This window comes from Triturus cristatus, chromosome 5_1, assembly GCF_964204655.1.
Source record: "Triturus cristatus chromosome 5_1, aTriCri1.1, whole genome shotgun sequence".
Taxonomy (NCBI): domain Eukaryota; kingdom Metazoa; phylum Chordata; class Amphibia; order Caudata; family Salamandridae; genus Triturus; species Triturus cristatus.
This window is the reverse complement of record NC_140587.1, coordinates 793,440,045-793,458,900: the sequence shown is the minus strand read 5'-3', so window position 1 is coordinate 793,458,900 and position 18,856 is coordinate 793,440,045. Positions and strand designations below refer to the sequence as shown.

Here is an 18,856-nt window from a genome sequence, read left to right as displayed (position 1 = left end):
AGCAAAGTTCTTCCCTGCATACAGCAAGGCAGGGGTGGGGGGGGCAAGGCTGGACCCAGAGCCAGCGCACTGGGCCTCCAGGCAGGGAGGTAGTCCAAGTGGCGGTCCTCTGGTCCAGCAGCAGCAGCAGCCCCCCTCAGGTAGGATCCTGGAAGAGAACAGTTTCTGTGGGGACACAGCCCCATTTTTATACAGTAAAACCCTTTGTTCTTGGTTCAGGGTGAGGGGGAAAACCAGTCGCAGCTGGTTGGGGAGCACCCTTGATGTGCTCAGCCCCTCACTCTATTCACTGGCAGGGCTAGGGTCGTCAGTCGCACCACAGGGGGCGGAGCCAGCATTGTGTGGGGAAAGCCCTGCCCTATTCAGGTCCAAGGTGCACTCATCCCCAGCCATCAGCATGCTAATCTCACACTCACCACTGGGGCAGACCCAACCAGACTCCTGGAGCCAGGTTCACCAGCCAGCTCCAGCCAATCACACGCCAGACACACTTTACACTAATATGCCAACTCATAGAAGTGGCACTTCCGCACATGACATAATCACGCATTATATATCATTGCGAAGCATTCGATCACACGAGTCTGCACATACCAAACTCGGGCCTGCACACCCCACGCATCAGGAACTACTAGGGACACATACATTCCCCATGCATTCCTATGGGAGGGCAGGCCTATCTCACCACATGCACTTAGAGTGCGCACGCACTTTACCCTGGGACACAGGGAAAGTGCGCAGAAACCAAAAACCACTATCACCAAGTCACCAATAAAAGCAAAAAAAGTTCAGGGGTGAACCTGCCAGAAGGGCCAAGTCCAACACAACCCCCTTCCAGCCAAAACGCAGGGCAGACCAATCACCACCGTGATGGACTTCCCTGCTTGGGGCGATAGAACACGGACGTGGGCCCGTAACTGCAGGGACACCCTCCGGTTCTACGCCACGGTGAACCCATGGAATTCCTTCTAAAACCACTGTCTGGACCAACTGGGCTACCCCACTGGTACTCCCAAGCTGTCCGCGGCCAAGACCAGGCCCTAGGCCACCCAGGTGCCACCAGCCCTTGCCTAATCACAGAGTGGGGGGTAGTAACCCCTGGCACATAGCGGCCATTCTCCACTCTTCCTCTCTGCAAGACAGGACTAGACTGCCACTGGTTCTCCAGCCTAGGGTCTACACCCTCAGGCGGACCAGGAGTCTCAGGGAAGGCTCTCCTCCCCCTATCTCTTCTCCTAGGTTTCCTCCTCCTCTGGCGAGGGGTACACCTAGAACGTCATTCCAACCCAGGGTTTAACCCCTCAGGTTGCACCGGGGTCAGAGGTGAGCTCTCCCACCCTCTGCACCCCCTTCCAGAGCCCTGCTCCCTACCAACTGGGGCGGTACCTCTGGAAGAAGAACCAGTCGGGACGCTGGTTACAGACGTCCCACCCTTCAGGTCAGGCTGATCCTGAACCTGGCCTTCCAACCTTCGGCCTAGAACCTTTGGTGGAATAATTGCCTGGCACTCCAGGACTTCTGAGGATTTACAATTCATCCCCCTGAGGCTCACAAACAACACATATGTCGAGTGACTGTCTGTCTGGCGCTGATCTCCCATCCCCTGTCCACCTGACAGTGCGCAGAGATCCCCCAGAACAGAAGTGGTGTCACCCTGGTCACTACACGGGATCCTAGCCCAACTGGGTAGTCCCTGACCCACCGGTTCTTCCACTGGGCAACTCATCCCCCAATCACTCCTCACGCTGGACTCTTGTACCCTCCCTACCGGAGCGGTACTGCCAGACTCTAGAACCACAGGAGCCCTGTTTACAGGCGCTCCAGGTCCTCTACTCACTAAGAGATCTTCCTCAAGTGGACTAACAGGACAGCCTAGGTCCCCAACCTGGTGTTCCCTCAAGAAACCATCCAAGTCCTGAGGCAGGGTTTCGTGCGTCTGGGGACCCTCGGTCACCCTCTTACTCCCGCTCCACTGAGCCAGGCAGTAAGCCCCTACACCCTCCTCGCTATCCTGGGACCTAGCTGGGCTACACTGAGCCTCCTCCACCACGCTGGGCTGGAGGATCTCTGACCCACTATTGTTGGAATCACTCACTAATGACTCTAGAGAAACTCTAGCGCTTTCCCAGCGCTCTGCTTCATCCGCAAGCTCAAATGGCTCAGACAATCCACACCCCAACAGGTGTTGGCGCAACCCCGGCACACAATAACTGAGCAGGTGTTCTTTGAGAACCAGATCATACAGGTCGTCATAAGTACGTTCCGAGTTCTGAACCACCCAATCGGACAGTGCCTCATTACATCCCTCCAAAAACTCCTCCCAAGAATGGTGAGACAGCTTCCTACTGCCCCTGAACTTCAACCTATACTCCTCCTCTCGGGATCAAGGTACCCCACTCGGGGAACTGGGAATGGATATCTCTGTACTGCACTCTATATCGCTGCCACCACTGGACTCCACCCTCACTGGGGAATCCAGAAAACTACCCCTGCGCTCAGGGGACAGGGAAAGGGATGAGGCGCTGCCTCCTACGCTGGGCCCAGCAAGGGACTCCCTACCTACGGGGTCCTCACTCTCTACTGGCGTCCAGGTACTGTCATCTTCTTCTGAATCTTCAGGGCTCCCCACAGACCCACCACCCTCCTGGTGTGAGGCCCGGGCCCTTTCTTCCTCACTGCGCTCACGTTCCCATTCATCTTTTTGCCATCCTATCATGTGGTTCCTCAGTTTGTACACAGTGTCTGACTCTCTCACCCCTATGTGTCTCTCTCTACAGAACCTTTCCAACTCCTGCATACTGTAATAAACTAGATCACTGAGATCAAAAGCAGGCTCCATTCTGGCGGACGTTCTGGTGAAGAGATTACACAGGGAACCTAGGGGTCTGAGCTTAACAGGAGTACACAAATCACAAAAAAGGGGTTCAGCAAGCTCTCTATCCCTGAGAACTCAAACTCACTTGTCTAGTGCCACACACCATTCATCCACACACAACCCTCCCCTCGGACTGGTAAGGCAGTTTCTACCACCCCTGATTCCTCAACCTGACCACAAGTGACACAGGTACCAACTCTGGGCGCAGGGCGGGGAACAAATGTACTGGACACTATTATGCTGCCACCACTGGATCCCACCCTCTGGTGAATCCAGAAAACACAATGCACTTAGGGGGATGATCTACCCTCCCGAGCTAGGGACACCTAACTCACAGTGCACAAGAAACACATTTCCAAAGAAATGACATTTAAAAGCAACCTTAGAACAATAATCCCTATACCATGTGACTATCTAAATGCAGAGTTTTGTGGTGCAGCCAGTTGCTGCTGCGGTACAGCGCAAACGCAAGTCCAAATCCCACCGCTGATCACCAATGTTAGAAATGGGATTTCTGGTTGGCTAGGGCTTGCGCCAAAGCCAGGCAGAAACCACCACTCTAGTCAGGGCTGGGGAGTTACACGCCAAAGATAACCCCTGCTCACCCCCTTGGTAGCTTGGCACGAGCAGTCAGGCTTATCTCTGAGGCAGTGTGTAAAGCGTTTGCGCGCACACCCAGCAACAACACCCAAGGCCCACCACTAAAGAAACTCCACACAAGGTATTATATAAAAATAGCCTTTGTATTACCAAAACACATTAGATAAAAACACACACTTTACAATGTGCCAACAGGCACGGGCAGAATTTACAAGGTATATGTACAGGGGACAGGGCCACATGGACCACTGTCAGGAATTAGCACTTTTAGAACTTAGCACATAGGATATAAAATGACTGTAGCACAAAATAACACATATAGCACACAACCAGTAACTACTGGTAGCAGGTAAGTACCACCTACGCAACCCTAACCACCTTAGGAAAATACTGCGCAGGGAATCAGGACCTCACTAGTACCACCTGTACTAGGAGAGAAACAACCACCTAAGTATCACAATACCTGTAGGGGTAAAAGCACATTACACATGACGCATAAAAGCACATTCAGAGGTGTAAACACAAGGCACATTAGCGTAAAACTCACATTCGCCACCACCTGTGGCAGTCCCTAGGCCAACTAGCCTCGTAGGGGCTTGGACGCCCTGCGTCCAGCAGAGTCAGGGGCCTAAACGGAGCAGCTGCCCACGAAGTGCTGGGCAGCTGTAGGACAATGTTGGGGCCAACGCTGGAGCCTTGCAGGCTCTGTCCAACTGACTGTCCCCTGAGCCCCTCTGGGCTCTAAACAACAAGAAGTGCGGGGGCCGGGCGTTGAGCCTCACAGGCTCTTTCAACAATCGTGGCCCCGGAGTCCCTCTGGACTCTACAAAATGTCATCCCCAACGTTGGAGAGTCTAGCGCTCTAGACCAGATGTGGGGCGAAGTTGGAGCGGCCCGCTGCCTTCCGGGGCCGCTCTACTCACTCAAATAAATGCCCCCTTTTGTTAGAGCCTCGGGGCTCTAAATCGAGATTGCCCCCGTTACCGTTGGAGCGGCCCACTGCCTTCCGGGGCCACTCTGATTGTCACTATTATGCCCCAAAGAATGTTGGAGCCTCGCAGGCTCTATGAACACTGTGGCCCCGTTGGAGCGCACCAGCGCTCAAAGAAAATAATGCAGTCTCGTTGGAGCGCAGGCGCTCGATCCCCATGTGGCCCCCACTCACCGGGACTCTGGAGAGGCGGCGCTGACGTCTCCGAAGGCGGCGGGGCTCTCCTCTTCTCCGGCGAGGGCACCGGGGCGCAGGGTAGGCTCCTGCCTGCTCCGGGGCCCAACCAAACAGTTGCGAGTCTTCGGAGGGAGGCGGGGTAGGCTCCCGTCCTCCTTCTTCCTGTTTGGTTGTCCCGGCGGCCCGCCCCCAGCCCGCCTGACTTCCTTCGAGCCCGGCCGCGGCGGTGATCTTCTCCTTACACCGAAGCGCGGGGTGGGCTCCCGCCTTCGTACTCACGTTTAAAGAGAAGGAGATAAGCGGGGTGGGCACCCGCCAGCCAATAAAAAAATGCAATAAATCGAGGTGGGCGGCAATGTCCCTGGCAGGGTGGGCACCTGCCAGGGGACTTCAGAATCGGCAATGATGGGGCAAATGCCGGGTGGGCACCGGCTTTCAGAAATAAAGCGCTCCGAGCGCTAGGACAAATAAAAGCGCTTCCAGGCGCTTTGGGATGCAAATAAAGCGCTCCCAGCGCTTTAAGAAGGATAATAACAAAGTCCAGCAAAGTTCTTCCCTGCATACAGCAAGGCAGGGGTGGGGGGGGGCAAGGCTGGACCCAGAGCCAGCGCACTGGGCCTCCAGGCAGGGAGGTAGTCCAAGTGGCGGTCCTCTGGTCCAGCAGCAGCAGCAGCCCCCCTCAGGTAGGATCCTGGAAGAGAACAGTTTCTGTGGGAACACAGCCCCATTTTTATACAGTAAAACCCTTTGTTCTTGGTTCAGGGTGAGGGGGAAAACCAGTCGCAGCTGGTTGGGGAGCACCCTTGATGTGCTCAGCCCCTCACTCTAATCACTGGCAGGGCTAGGGTCGTCAGTCGCACCACAGGGGGCGGAGCCAGCATTGTGTGGGGAAAGCCCTGCCCTATTCAGGTCCAAGGTGCAATCCTCCCCAGCCATCAGCATGCTAATCTCACACTCACCACTGGGGCAGACCCAACCAGACTCCTGGAGCCAGGTTCACCAGCCAGCTCCAGCCAATCACACGCCAGACACACTTTACACTAATATGCCAACTCCTAGAAGTGGCACTTCCGCACATGACATAATCACGCATTATATATCATTGCGAAGCATTCGATCACACGAGTCTGCACATACCAAATTCGGGCCTGCACACCCCACGCATCAGGAACTACTAGGGACACATACATTCCCCATGCATTCCTATGGGAGGGCAGGCCTATCTCACCACATGCACTTAGAGTGCGCACGCACTTTACCCTGGGACACAGGGAAAGTGCGCAGAAACCAAAAACCACTATCACCAAGTCACCAATAAAAGCAAAAAAAGTTCAGGGGTGAACCTGCCAGAAGGGCCAAGTCCAACACAACCCCCTTCCAGCCAAAACGCAGGGCAGACCAATCACCACCGTGATGGACTTCCCTGCTTGGGGCGATAGAACACGGACGCGGGCCCGTAACTGCAGGGACACCCTCCGGTTCTACGCCACGGTGAACCCATGGAATTCCTTCTAAAACCACTGTCTGGACCAACTGGGCTACCCCACTGGTACTCCCAAGCTGTCCGCGGCCAAGACCAGGCCCTAGGCCACCCAGGTGCCACCGGCCCTTGCCTAATCACAGAGTGGGGGGTAGTAACCCCTGGCACATAGCGGCCATTCTCCACTCTTCCTCTCTGCAAGACAGGACTAGACTGCCACTGGTTCTCCAGCCTAGGGTCTACACCCTCAGGCGGACCAGGAGTCTCAGGGAAGGCTCTCCTCCCCCTACCTCTTCTCCTAGGTGTCCTCCTCCTCTGGCGAGGGGTACACCTAGAACGTCATTCCAACCCAGGGTTTAACCCCTCAGGTTGCACCGGGGTCAGAGGTGAGCTCTCCCACCCTCTGCACCCCCTTCCAGAGCCCTGCTCCCTACCAACTGGGGCGGTACCTCTGGAAGAAGAACCAGTCGGGACGCTGGTTACAGACGTCCCACCCTTCAGGTCAGGCTGATCCTGAACCTGGCCTTCCAACCTTCGGCCTAGAACCTTTGGTGGAATAATTGCCTGGCACTCCAGGACTTCTGAGGATTTACAATTCATCCCCCTGAGGCTCACAAACAACACATATGTCGAGTGACTGTCTGTCTGGCGCTGATCTCCCGTCCCCTGTCCACCTGACAGTGCGTAGAGATCCCCCAGAACAGAAGTGGTGTCACCCTGGTCACTACACGGGATCCTAGCCCAACTGGGTAGTCCCTGACCCACCGGTTCTTCCACTGGGCAACTCATCCCCCAATCACTCCTCACGCTGGACTCTTGTACCCTCCCTACCGGAGCGGTACTGCCAGACTCTAGAACCACAGGAGCCCTGTTTACAGGCGCTCCAGGTCCTCTACTCACTAAGAGATCTTCCTCAAGTGGACTAACAGGACAGCCTAGGTCCCCAACCTGGTGTTCCCTCAAGAAACCATCCAAGTCCTGAGGCAGGGTTTCGTGCGTCTGGGGACCCTCGGTCACCCTCTTACTCCCGCTCCACTGAGCCAGGCAGTAAGCCCCTACACCCTCCTCGCTATCCCGGGACCTAGCTGGGCTACACTGAGCCTCCTCCACCACGCTGGGCTGGAGGATCTCTGACCCACTATTGTTGGAATCACTCACTAATGACTCTAGAGAACCTCTAGCGCTTTCCCAGCGCTCTGCTTCATCCGCAAGCTCAAATGGCTCAGACAATCCACACCCCAACAGGTGTTGGCGCAACCCCGGCACACAATAACTGAGCAGGTGTTCTTTGAGAACCAGATCATACAGGTCGTCATAAGTACGTTCCGAGTTCTGAACCACCCAATCGGACAGTGCCTCATTACATCCCTCCAAAAACTCCTCCCAAGAATGGTGAGACAGCTTCCTACTGCCCCAGAACTTCAACCTATACTCCTCCTCTCGGGATCAAGGTACCCCACTCGGGGAACTGGGAATGGATATCTCTGTACTGCACTCTATACCGCTGCCACCACTGGACTCCACCCTCACTGGGGAATCCAGAAAACTACCCCTGCGCTCAGGGGACAGGGAAAGGGATGAGGCGCTGCCTCCTACGCTGGGCCCAGCAAGGGACTCCCTACCTACGGGGTCCTCACTCTCTACTGGCGTCCAGGTACTGTCATCTTCTTCTGAATCTTCAGGGCTCCCCACAGACCCACCACCCTCCTGGTGTGAGGCCCGGGCCCTTTCTTCCTCACTGCGCTCACGTTCCCATTCATCTTTTTGCCATCCTATCATGTGGTTCCTCAGTTTGTACACAGTGTCTGACTCTCTCACCCCTATGTGTCTCTCTCTACAGAACCTTTCCAACTCCTGCATACTGTAATAAACTAGATCACTGAGATCAAAAGCAGGCTCCATTCTGGCAGACGTTCTGGTGAAGAGATTACACAGGGAACCTAGGGGTCTGAGCTTAACAGGAGTACACAAATCACAAAAAAGGGGTTCAGCAAGCTCTCTATCCCTGAGAACTCAAACTCACTTGTCTAGTGCCACACACCATTCATCCACACACAACCCTCCCCTCGGACTGGTAAGGCAGTTTCTACCACCCCTGATTCCTCAACCTGACCACAAGTGACACAGGTACCAACTCTGGGCGCAGGGCGGGGAACAAATGTACTGGACACTATTATGCTGCCACCACTGGATCCCACCCTCTGGTGAATCCAGAAAACACAATGCACTTAGGGGGATGATCTACTCTCCCGAGCTAGGGACACCTAACTCACAGTGCACAAGAAACACATTTCCAAAGAAATGACATTTAAAAGCAACCTTAGAACAATAATCCCTATACCATGTGACTATCTAAATGCAGAGTTTTGTGGTGCAGCCAGTTGCTGCTGCGGTACAGCGCAAACGCAAGTCCAAATCCCACCGCTGATCACCAATGTTAGAAATGGGATTTCTGGTTGGCTAGGGCTTGCGCCAAAGCCAGGCAGAAACCACCACTCTAGTCAGGGCTGGGGAGTTACACGCCAAAGATAACCCCTGCTCACCCCCTTGGTAGCTTGGCACGAGCAGTCAGGCTTATCTCTGAGGCAGTGTGTAAAGCGTTTGCGCGCACACCCAGCAACAACACCCAAGGCCCACCACTAAAGAAACTCCACACAAGGTATTATATAAAAATAGCCTTTGTATTACCAAAACACATTAGATAAAAACACACACTTTACAATGTGCCAACAGGCACGGGCAGAATTTACAAGGTATATGTACAGGGGACAGGGCCACATGGACCACTGTCAGGAATTAGCACTTTTAGAACTTAGCACATAGGATATAAAATGACTGTAGCACAAAATAACACATATAGCACACAACCAGTAACTACTGGTAGCAGGTAAGTACCACCTACGCAACCCTAACCACCTTAGGAAAATACTGCGCAGGGAATCAGGACCTCACTAGTACCACCTGTACTAGGAGAGAAACAACCACCTAAGTATCACAATACCTGTAGGGGTAAAAGCACATTACACATGACGCATAAAAGCACATTCAGATGTGTAAACACAAGGCACATTAGCGCAAAACTCACATTCGCCACCACCTGTGGCAGTCCCTAGGCCAACTAGCCTCGTAGGGGCTTGGACGCCCTGCGTCCAGCAGAGTCAGGGGCCTAAACGGAGCAGCTGCCCACGAAGTGCTGGGCAGCTGTAGGACAATGTTGGGGCCAACGCTGGAGCCTTGCAGGCTCTGTCCAACTGACTGTCCCCTGAGCCCCTCTGGGCTCTAAACAGCAAGAAGTGCGGGGCCGGGCGTTGAGCCTCACAGGCTCTTTCAACAATCGTGGCCCCGGAGTCCCTCTGGACTCTACAAAATGTCGTCCCCAACGTTGGAGCGTCTAGCGCTCTAAACCAGATGTGGGGCGAAGTTGGAGCGGCCCGCTGCCTTCCGGGGCCGCTCTACTCACTCAAATAAATGCCCCCTTTTGTTAGAGCCTCGGGGCTCTAAATCGAGATTGCCCCCGTTACCGTTGGAGCGGCCCACTGCCTTCCGGGGCCGCTCTGATTGTCACTATTATGCCCCAAAGAACGTTGGAGCCTCGCAGGCTCTATGAGCACTGTGGCCCCGTTGGAGCGCACCAGCGCTCAAAGAAAATAATGCGGGCCTCGTTGGAGCGCAGGCGCTCGATCCCCATGCGGCCCCCACTCACCGGGACTCTGGAGAGGCGGCGCTGACGTCTCCAAAGGCGGCGGGGCTCTCCTCTTCTCCGGCGAGGGCACCGGGGCGCAGGGTAGGCTCCTGCCTGCTCCGGGGCCCAACCAAACATTTGCGAGTCTTCGGAGGGAGGCGGGTTAGGCTCCCGCCCTCCTTCTTCCTGTTCCGGTTGTCCCGGCGGCCCGCCCCCAGCCCGCCTGACTTCCTTCGAGCCCGGCCGCGGCGGTGATCTTCTCCTTACACCGAAGCGCGGGGTGGGCTTCCGCCTTCGTACTCACGTTTAAAGAGAAGGAGATAAGCGGGGTGGGCACCCGCCAGCCAATAAAAAAATGCAATAAATCGAGGTGGGCACTCGATATGGGCGGCAATGTCCCTGGCAGGGTGGGCACCTGCCAGGGGACTTCAGAATCGGCAATGATGGGGCAAATGCCGGGTGGGCACCGGCTTTCAGAAATAAAGCGCTCCGAGCGCTAGGACAAATAAAAGCGCTTCCAGGCGCTTTGGGATGCAAATAAAGCGCTCCCAGCGCTTTAAGAAGGATAATAACAAAGTCCAGCAAAGTTCTTCCCTGCATACAGCAAGGCAGGGGTGGGGGGGGCAAGGCTAGACCCAGAGCCAGCGCACTGGGCCTCCAGGCAGGGAGGTAGTCCAAGTGGCGGTCCTCTGGTCCAGCAGCAGCAGCAGCCCCCCTCAGGTAGGATCCTGGAAGAGAACAGTTTCTGTGGGGACACAGCCCCATTTTTATACAGTAAAACCCTTTGTTCTTGGTTCAGGGTGAGGGGGAAAACCGCAGCTGGTTGGGGAGCACCCTTGATGTGCTCAGCCCCTCACTCTATTCACTGGCAGGGCTAGGGTCGTCAGTCGCACCACAGGGGGCGGAGCCAGCATTGTGTGGGGAAAGCCCTGCCCTATTCAGGTCCAAGGTGCACTCCTCCCCAGCCATCAGCATGCTAATCTCACACTCACCACTGGGGCAGACCCAACCAGACTCCTGGAGCCAGGTTCACCAGCCAGCTCCAGCCAATCACACACCAGACACACTTTACACTAATATGCCAACTCCTAGAAGTGGCACTTCCGTACATGACATAATCACGCATTATATATCATTGCGAAGCATTCGATCACACGAGTCCGCACATACCAAACTCGGGCCTGCACACCCCACTCATCAGGAACTACTAGGGACACATACATTCCCCATGCATTCCTATGAGAGGGCAGGCCTATCTCACCACATGCACTCAGAGTGCGCACGCACTTTACCCTGGGACACAGGGAAAGTGCGCAGAAACCAAAAACCACTATCACCAAGTCACCAATAAAAGCAAAAAAAAGTTCAGGGGTGAACCTGCCAGAAGGGCCAAGTCCAACACCGGTGTAATGGGAAGTGGGTCATAGAGGCAGTGCAGCCACCATGTCAGTTGTGGGCACTAAGCCCTGATCTCGCCAAACTTCTGGTGTGTTGCAACCTTGATCATTGTCCACTTTTTTCTGCCTTTTGGCTATTCCATTTCCCCAGGCTTTGCTGTCTAGTTATCCAGAGTTGCAGTTTGCAAAATAACCCCTCCACGTCAAGTTGGTGTCACACTGATCACTTACCCATATAATCTATGCTCAAGATTGGGTACTCCTCCTTGGTGCCAGGATCATTGTCACTCAGCAGAGAGGTATAGTCCAGTGGTGCTATCCCTTTCCATGTAATTAGAAGGGCTCCCAGCATGTGCCTCCCAGTTGCACTAGTGTATAAGCAGGATGTTCTTCCCAATGTTGACACTGTGGTCCCTATTATAACTCTTCCCAATTTACTGAGTTTAGGGTGTCAGCCATTTTGAAATAGAAATAAGCAATGTAGGAGTCGCCCATCTTGAAATGGTAGTGGGCCAGCACTTTTTTAGGGCTGTGACCACCCCAGTCTTATAAGTTTTATAGAAATATATAAGGACGGATATAGATAATTGGATTTTATTTGATATGAATAGATACTAAATGATAACTGTTAATAAATGAAACAAAGATGAGAAGTTCTTTGTAAGTATGTTTTCCTTCTACTGCCCATGATGCATGCTGTTGTAGGCCAAAGCCACATTCACAAGGTTTAGCAATCTGTCCCTCCCTCATATGGGCCAGTTCAGTTGTTGGATAAAGCAGTCTTTCTATTGAAATTTGCAGTGCAATTTTGTCATCATTCCAATAACTGGGCTGCAATGTACTTGTGCTACATTTGTGCCACTATTTTAGCCTTGTGATTCCATGTATAGCAGAACACCGGGTGGCTGGTGTGGGGACAGCCAAACCATCCCAGGTGCACCAACTCAAATGTCTGCCGTAAGTACGTTTGTTTGAAGATTATCTCCTGATGTGATAGACAGTGTCACCCAATTCAGTTATTGGGCCCCCTTTATGAATGTGTGTCTGTACCTGAAACTAAATGGGTCATGTGCTGGGGCTTCAGTACTAAGGCCCAGTTTAACTAACACTCTGCAGCGAGTTGCATAACTTTTTTACGTATATATATATATATATATATACGACCAAACGACCAAACGACCTCTCCTTTAGGAAGGACGTGAGCCCACACAGGTAAGTTAAAAATCGTCCTCCTTTAATTACAGAAACAAACGGCATTATGCATTTCGGCACTCCGTGCCTTCCTCAGATGCCATCGCTTGTTTTGGATATACTGTCCACTTCAAGTAACGGAGCGTTTCTCTAAAATATGCGGAGACACTCCTTCCACCAATGTTGGGAAGATTTTCAAACTTGCTGCCCCGAGTTTGACTGGCTGCAATGACACATGTGGAAGTCCTTGCCCCAGTGAGCGGTGACTGCAGCTCCCTTGGAGTTATGGTTCTTGTAGTGTTCTGGCAGCTCGATTTGCTGACCTTCACCCTACCATCAATAATCACAGCGTGCCGGTGTACCTTCGCCTAAGTAAGCGGAGGCGCCGCGATGCAATCCTCACCCAGTCTTCTGTCCTGGCAATACGCTGTGAGTTGCGGTGGTTTGGCGTTTCTCAAGCGCCTTGAGATGCACCACCAGTTGCCACGGTCCGCCGAACTCTTCAGGGTGGGGGCTTACAGAAACAAAGAGCATTTTGCATTTCGGCACTCCGTGCCTTCCTCAGATGCCATCCCTTGTTTTGGATATACTGTCCACTTCAAGTAACAGAGCGTTTCTCGCTGCCCCGAGTTTGACTGGCTACAGTGAAACATGTGAAAGTCCTTGCCCCAGTGGGTGGTGACCGCTGCTCCCTTATATATATATATATATTATTGAGCAGATTCATAGAGCAATCAAAGATTTATCTAGATGTCTTCAAATTCTGAAGGATCAAGGAGTGAGCTATTAAAGTGGCTATCGTGGTAAAAGCCAGAGCCTCTTTACCTATCGGAAAAGTCTGCCTCTGTCTTAAAAATCCAAAGAGTGCCACACCAGCCTCCGGATCGATCCTAGTCTGCGAGTCTAGACTTAGGGCAGCAAAAACCTTTTCCCAAAACTGTGCAACCATTTAGCAAGTAGAAAAAAAATAACCAGCTGCCCATCCCCTGTTGACGGCGGAATACATTCTTTGAAGAGCCCTAGGAGTTTAATATGCCATCCAGCGAGATAAAAAATACATCCTCTTTAAATTTGCTTCTCTTAAAGCCTTATGGCCTAGTAGCAAGATTGACTGCCACTTTGCCTCTGAGAAGTAGCATTGTGTAGATAGGGTGATTTTATCTAGAAAAATTTCAACTGGTGGCTCTCTCCTTGGTTCTGCAATAATCTACCAGTTACCACTAACCCTGAGTTTTGTCCTAAATAAAGCTTATATTGCTGGGGAGGAGATTGCACTGGACTCAGGGCAACAGTTTTTCAATAGCTGAATAATCTGCTGGGACCCTAGAAAGAAAAGCTTGCATCGATCGCCACACCTTGCATGGAGATCTTGCCAAGTAATATATTTTCCCCTCACCAAAAAGTGTCCTAGTTCTTTAAAACCATTTATGTTCGAGAATCTTAAATGCCTGCATGATATTTAGGCCAAGATATTTACATTAATTTAGCTGCAAATACTCATAACCTGCAGATAAACTAGTTGATAAATAAAATGTTTGAAGTCTCGCACTGAATTCCTGAACTATCTTGTATCTTGTCTTTGATTAATACCGGGAGATGGGATCCTGGCTTCTGTACCATCTTTTCCCCTAAAAAAACTAACAGTCTAGAGACCCCCTGGATTCTAAAGATCTATAGATTATGCTAATATATCCATTAGGGAGGCTTCATAATAGGTGCGTATCTGAGGCAATGCCAGCCTGCCCTGATTTATAGATTGTTCTAAGTACTTAGGGTTTTATCCCTCAAGGCTTCTTGTTCCAAACAAAATGTCGGAAAAGTACCTCTAGTTCCTTAAAATAAGCCATACTTATTTTGATTGGGACATTAGAGAAGAGATAACCAACAAGGGTAAAATGGACATTTTTAAAATGGCTACCCTCTCTGTTAGTGTAAGAGGAAGAAGTGTCCATTTCTCCAATAGGTCCTTGATATTCTTCATCATCACCACATAATTGAATTGGTAAAGCTCTGAATAAAGATTGGTTCCATGTATCCCTAAATAACTAATCAGATTGAGAGAACGGGCCTGCTGCGGAAGAGTAGAAGAGAGAATGCTTAGATGGCTATTAAATAGAAGCAGTTCTGTTTTGTTCTGGTTAATTTTATTTCCTCGACCGATTGGAACTGCTCAGACTCGTCCCAATGACTTTTAAATATTCTACTCCTGTGGCCTGAGGTAAAGAATTATGTCATCCGCTATTAATTTGAGCTTTGGTGCTTCTATCCCCAGATTCTCCCGAATACTGACTGCCAAGATTCTATTTGAAAAAAGTAAATAAAACAGAAGACAAAGGACACCCCTGGCATGTTACCCTATTTATAGTCACCATCCCAGTTGGATTAGAATGAACAAACACCTTAGCCTGAGCCCCTTGATAAAGATTCTGGAGCACTGAAGTAAATTGAGAAGGAAAAGCAAACCTCATTAGACCATAGAAGAAGGCATCCCAGTTTACCAGGTCAAAGACTCTCCTTGCATCGACCATGATTATGAATGCAGATGTCTGATTCACCTTAAAATATTCTAGTACATGAACTAAAAAATAATATTGGCTGACATCATCCTTCCAGCTCACCACCCAGTATGGTTGTAATGTATTACTGGCTGGGCTACCGGGATGATATTGTTTGGCCATATTTTCATTAACAGTTTATAATCTGTGTTTAATAAACTTATTGGTCAGAATGAGTTGACATCTCTTGGATTTTTTTTAAAAACAAATGATTGTTGATTCCTTAAAAGTTGATGGGACCCCAACTCCTTCTCTTATAAAATTGAAAAGCTCCATCAAGAGTGGTGCAAGCTCGGTAGAAAATGGTTTTAAAACTCTATTGGAAGACCATCGCTGCCATAGGCCTTCCCACAAGGCATTGATGCCAAAGCCTGCTGGAGCTTTAACACTGATATATCTGAAACCATTCCCTCTGCATGGGTATTTGTCAGCCTAATAGACTGAAAGTATTGACCATGTATTCACTTGCTTGCATACACATTTTTATAGTGTTGTAAGAAAATATTTGACATCTCGATCTTGTCAGAGACCACAACCTCTGTCCCTGGTTTCTGGAGCTTGGTGTTTAACCCTAGCTGGCCAAGCCAGAAATTCACCAACCATCTGACTTTCCACATTTACTCTCTGTTGGATCAGCCTCAAGCTATTGGTCTCCTCTAAGATAAAAACAATTTCCTCAGTTTGTGTTGTGCTTCAGCCAGCTGAGTGTCCTTTAATAATTGTGGCCCCCAAGCTGCTGATTAGAGCTCGGCTATTCGTGCTGCATGATTTTTAGATTGTAAATCCATAAATGCCACCATCTGACCCCGAATTGCTACCTTAAAAACTCTCCAGACTGAAAAAAATGATGCTGTAGTTTTATTCAGCTGAAAAACTCCACAATATATGTTTTAATACTTCTTAATCACTCCTGTTTGGCAAGAAGGTTACGGCCCACCTGCCATCTGGACCTTTCCCTTTTCCTACCTCCAATTCAATTTCAATGCCGACCAGAGAGTGGTCTGAAAATGAATTGCAATTTCTGAACCTACACATTTTCAGAGAGCTGGAAATAAGGAAATTGTCTATACGAGAGGCTGACTGAAAATGGTTGGAGAGGCAGGTATATTGTGAGATTCCCAAGTGGTCTCTGCACCATGGATCAGTCATCACATCAAGCACCCTTTTAGTTTTTGGCTTCAGTTGTTTTTTAGTTTTATTAGATGTATCCCAGATTAATCCTGAATAAAATTACCCCCCCCTAGAATTATTGGACTTACTGCCCCCTTTACCATGTTAATGATCTGTATGAATGTGTTTGTATCGTCCTCTATCGGGGCATAGTAATTCACCAAATTCAGAGGGTTGCCATTAACACTGACTGTAAGCCAAATCCATCTGCCATTAAGGTCCCTACAAACTTGGGCAACCGACTACTCCACCCCTTTGCCCAGATAGACCGCTACGCCATCTAATCTGATACCCTTGGTTCTGCTTATTGGACGTTCCGTTGACATGTCACAATATAATTCTGACTTTAAGACTCATTTTCCTGGTAGCCTGCTCTGGATTGAGCCATCCCTTTATGATACATTTTTGAAGATATATATGATTCTGCTCTTTTTTTGCTAAACATGCTCCCCTCCACTCATAGAACCACCCTCCATCCATGATACCTTGTGACCCCCCTGAAGCCCTAGACCCTGGAGAGAGGAGAACAGCCCACAATACCCCTCTTGCGGCAATCAACGCCTTCCCTGGGTGCTATGATGTTGCCCTTCTGGAGGACACACATCCTCCATCTCCAATATGGACATTATAACCATCTATTTCACTTCCACTGTTATACATTAATGGCTAGACACTTAGAAATATTTTGCAAAACTCCTGGGCTTCACCCAAATTAGTGAACAAGTGGAACTGACCTTTAACCAGTACCCTTCATTTTGACTGTTGAGCAAATTCCTTTGGGCTACCACCACCGACATATCAGAAAAGACACTACAGTGAGGTATTTCATCAGTTGAAACTGTTTCTTTTCAATAGCTTTAGCTAAGATACTCTCCTTTATGCAATAGAAAAATTCACCAATATTGTGCGTGGCAGTTTTGAGTTAGAGAATAGTTGAGCCGGAACCCTCTGCACCTGTGTGATTGTCAGAATCCCTGAGTAGTCAGGTAAAACATGCCGCTTAATAAATACATCAACTCGTTGAAGGACCTGCGGACCTTCACAGTCCTCTGGAACTTCAACCAGTCTTAGATTAGAGTGATGTGAGGTATTTTCCAACTCCTTGATTTTAGTTTTTTTAGCTAAAATTTTTGCTTCCGTACTAGATTAACTTGCATTACATTAACCAGGTCTTTCAATTTGCGAGATTCTTGAATTAGCCTCCTGCATTCTTTCAGGAAAGTTCCCCATTGCTTCTTAAAATTTAGATAGTCGCTGGGGCAGGGATGCTATTTCAACTGCTTGGGAAGCTTTTCATTTTTTGATTTCAACAAGAATAATGTTCAACATAGGCTTTATATCCATCTGTCCTGTGACACATTCACCTTGCTGCTTATTAGAGTGATGCACCTCCTGCGACCGAGCTGACTCCAGGACCTGGAACTGGGGCTGGTCTTCCAAGACTGTCTCTGAAACAGCAGGTAGACTAAAGGACTGCGTTTGTGCTGGAGATTGAGATTGTAGGAGTTGCTGGATATCACTATCCTGGATCTCTGCTAGCCGTTTAGTAGAGCTTTGGATGAGAGTCTGTGGGATAGCTAGCAGCCCCAACTCTGTGTGCGAGACTGACTCCTGGTGCCCCACCTGCATTTATTTCACTTTTGTGAAGAGCAGGTAGTGTTTCGTTTTACCCAGAGTTGTGTTATCACTTACTTCATTAGTATACACCTGCAGGAGATTTTGTTTTAGCTTTGTTCTCCTTTTCGTTTTCCTCATTTTCATTGTGCTGTATCGCGCTGCTGTTTTCTATACACTGGTATGGTGTTTCCATTTGTATGTGCAAGCACGGCTCCGAGGCCCCTTCTGCTGCTGCCAACTCTTGAGGGAGATTGGCCAAGGCTGACCCACCTTCTTTACCTGTTACTAAGTCATCCTCTGAGCTCAATGCACTTAATGCTGGCCCTAACCCTTGGCACAGCTGTAGACTACACCCTGCTCTTGCTGCTGCAGATGCTGATTTTGCTTGGGCTGTCCATGTTTTTTCTTTGCTTTAAGTACCAGTGACAAGGCAACATCCAGGTTCCCAATCAAATTACCTGTCTTTAAGTGCTTCCCCATACTTAAGTTCTTAGGCTTTTATTGTTTTTTCCTGTACTTTCTGTTCTAAAAACAAATAACTAAAAAACGGAGGAATAACTTTCCAAGCTAGCTCCAAAGCCCACAAAGGGATGCCTATTAGATAGGGGAGAAACAAGCCCAGCGACCCACTACCAGGTAAACAATACAGATGGCTATACACAGCCAGGTACTTACCCTGGTGTAAAACCTGGCGGTTCTCCACTCACAGCACCCCACAAAGGCCTTACTTCCTGTTGGGGTCATTAATTCATCTTGGAGACTTACTGTGGTTGAAGTGTTCGCCTCCCTCATCCAAAACAACAGCCTCTCTCCACTGAGACAGACAGCTTCACCCGCCGCTGTCGAGGGAGAACAAAGCACCACTGCAGTCCAGCCGCGGTCGGTAGTAGGAGTAACGGCAGGGCGGTGACGTGGGGAGGGGGAGGGGCAGGGTGGGGGGTAGTAAACTATGGATTACGGAGGTTTACAGGTAAGTTAACATATAAATTAATAAAATGAATTTAGTTGCGTGCACAGCATCCCCAAATGCGATGCTGTGCACACAACGAAATTCGTTTTTATTAATTTATATGTTAAATTACCGGTAAACCTCCGTAATCCATAGTTTCTACCCCCCACCC

At 50.1% G+C, this 18,856-nt stretch overlaps 1 protein-coding gene across 1 annotated transcript in view; it reads right to left on the bottom strand.

The window, feature by feature from the left end:
- LOC146831489 (uncharacterized) overlaps positions 1–18,601 on the bottom strand; it is a 76,341-nt gene extending 57,740 nt beyond the window's left edge. Inside the window, exon 1 of the mRNA XM_085605818.1 lies at positions 18,501–18,601. Within this exon, the coding sequence (XP_085461944.1) occupies positions 18,501–18,527 (27 nt within the window). The 5' untranslated portion in view covers positions 18,528–18,601. The remainder of the gene's footprint in view (positions 1–18,500) is intronic.
- Positions 18,602–18,856: the final 255 nt, after the last annotated feature.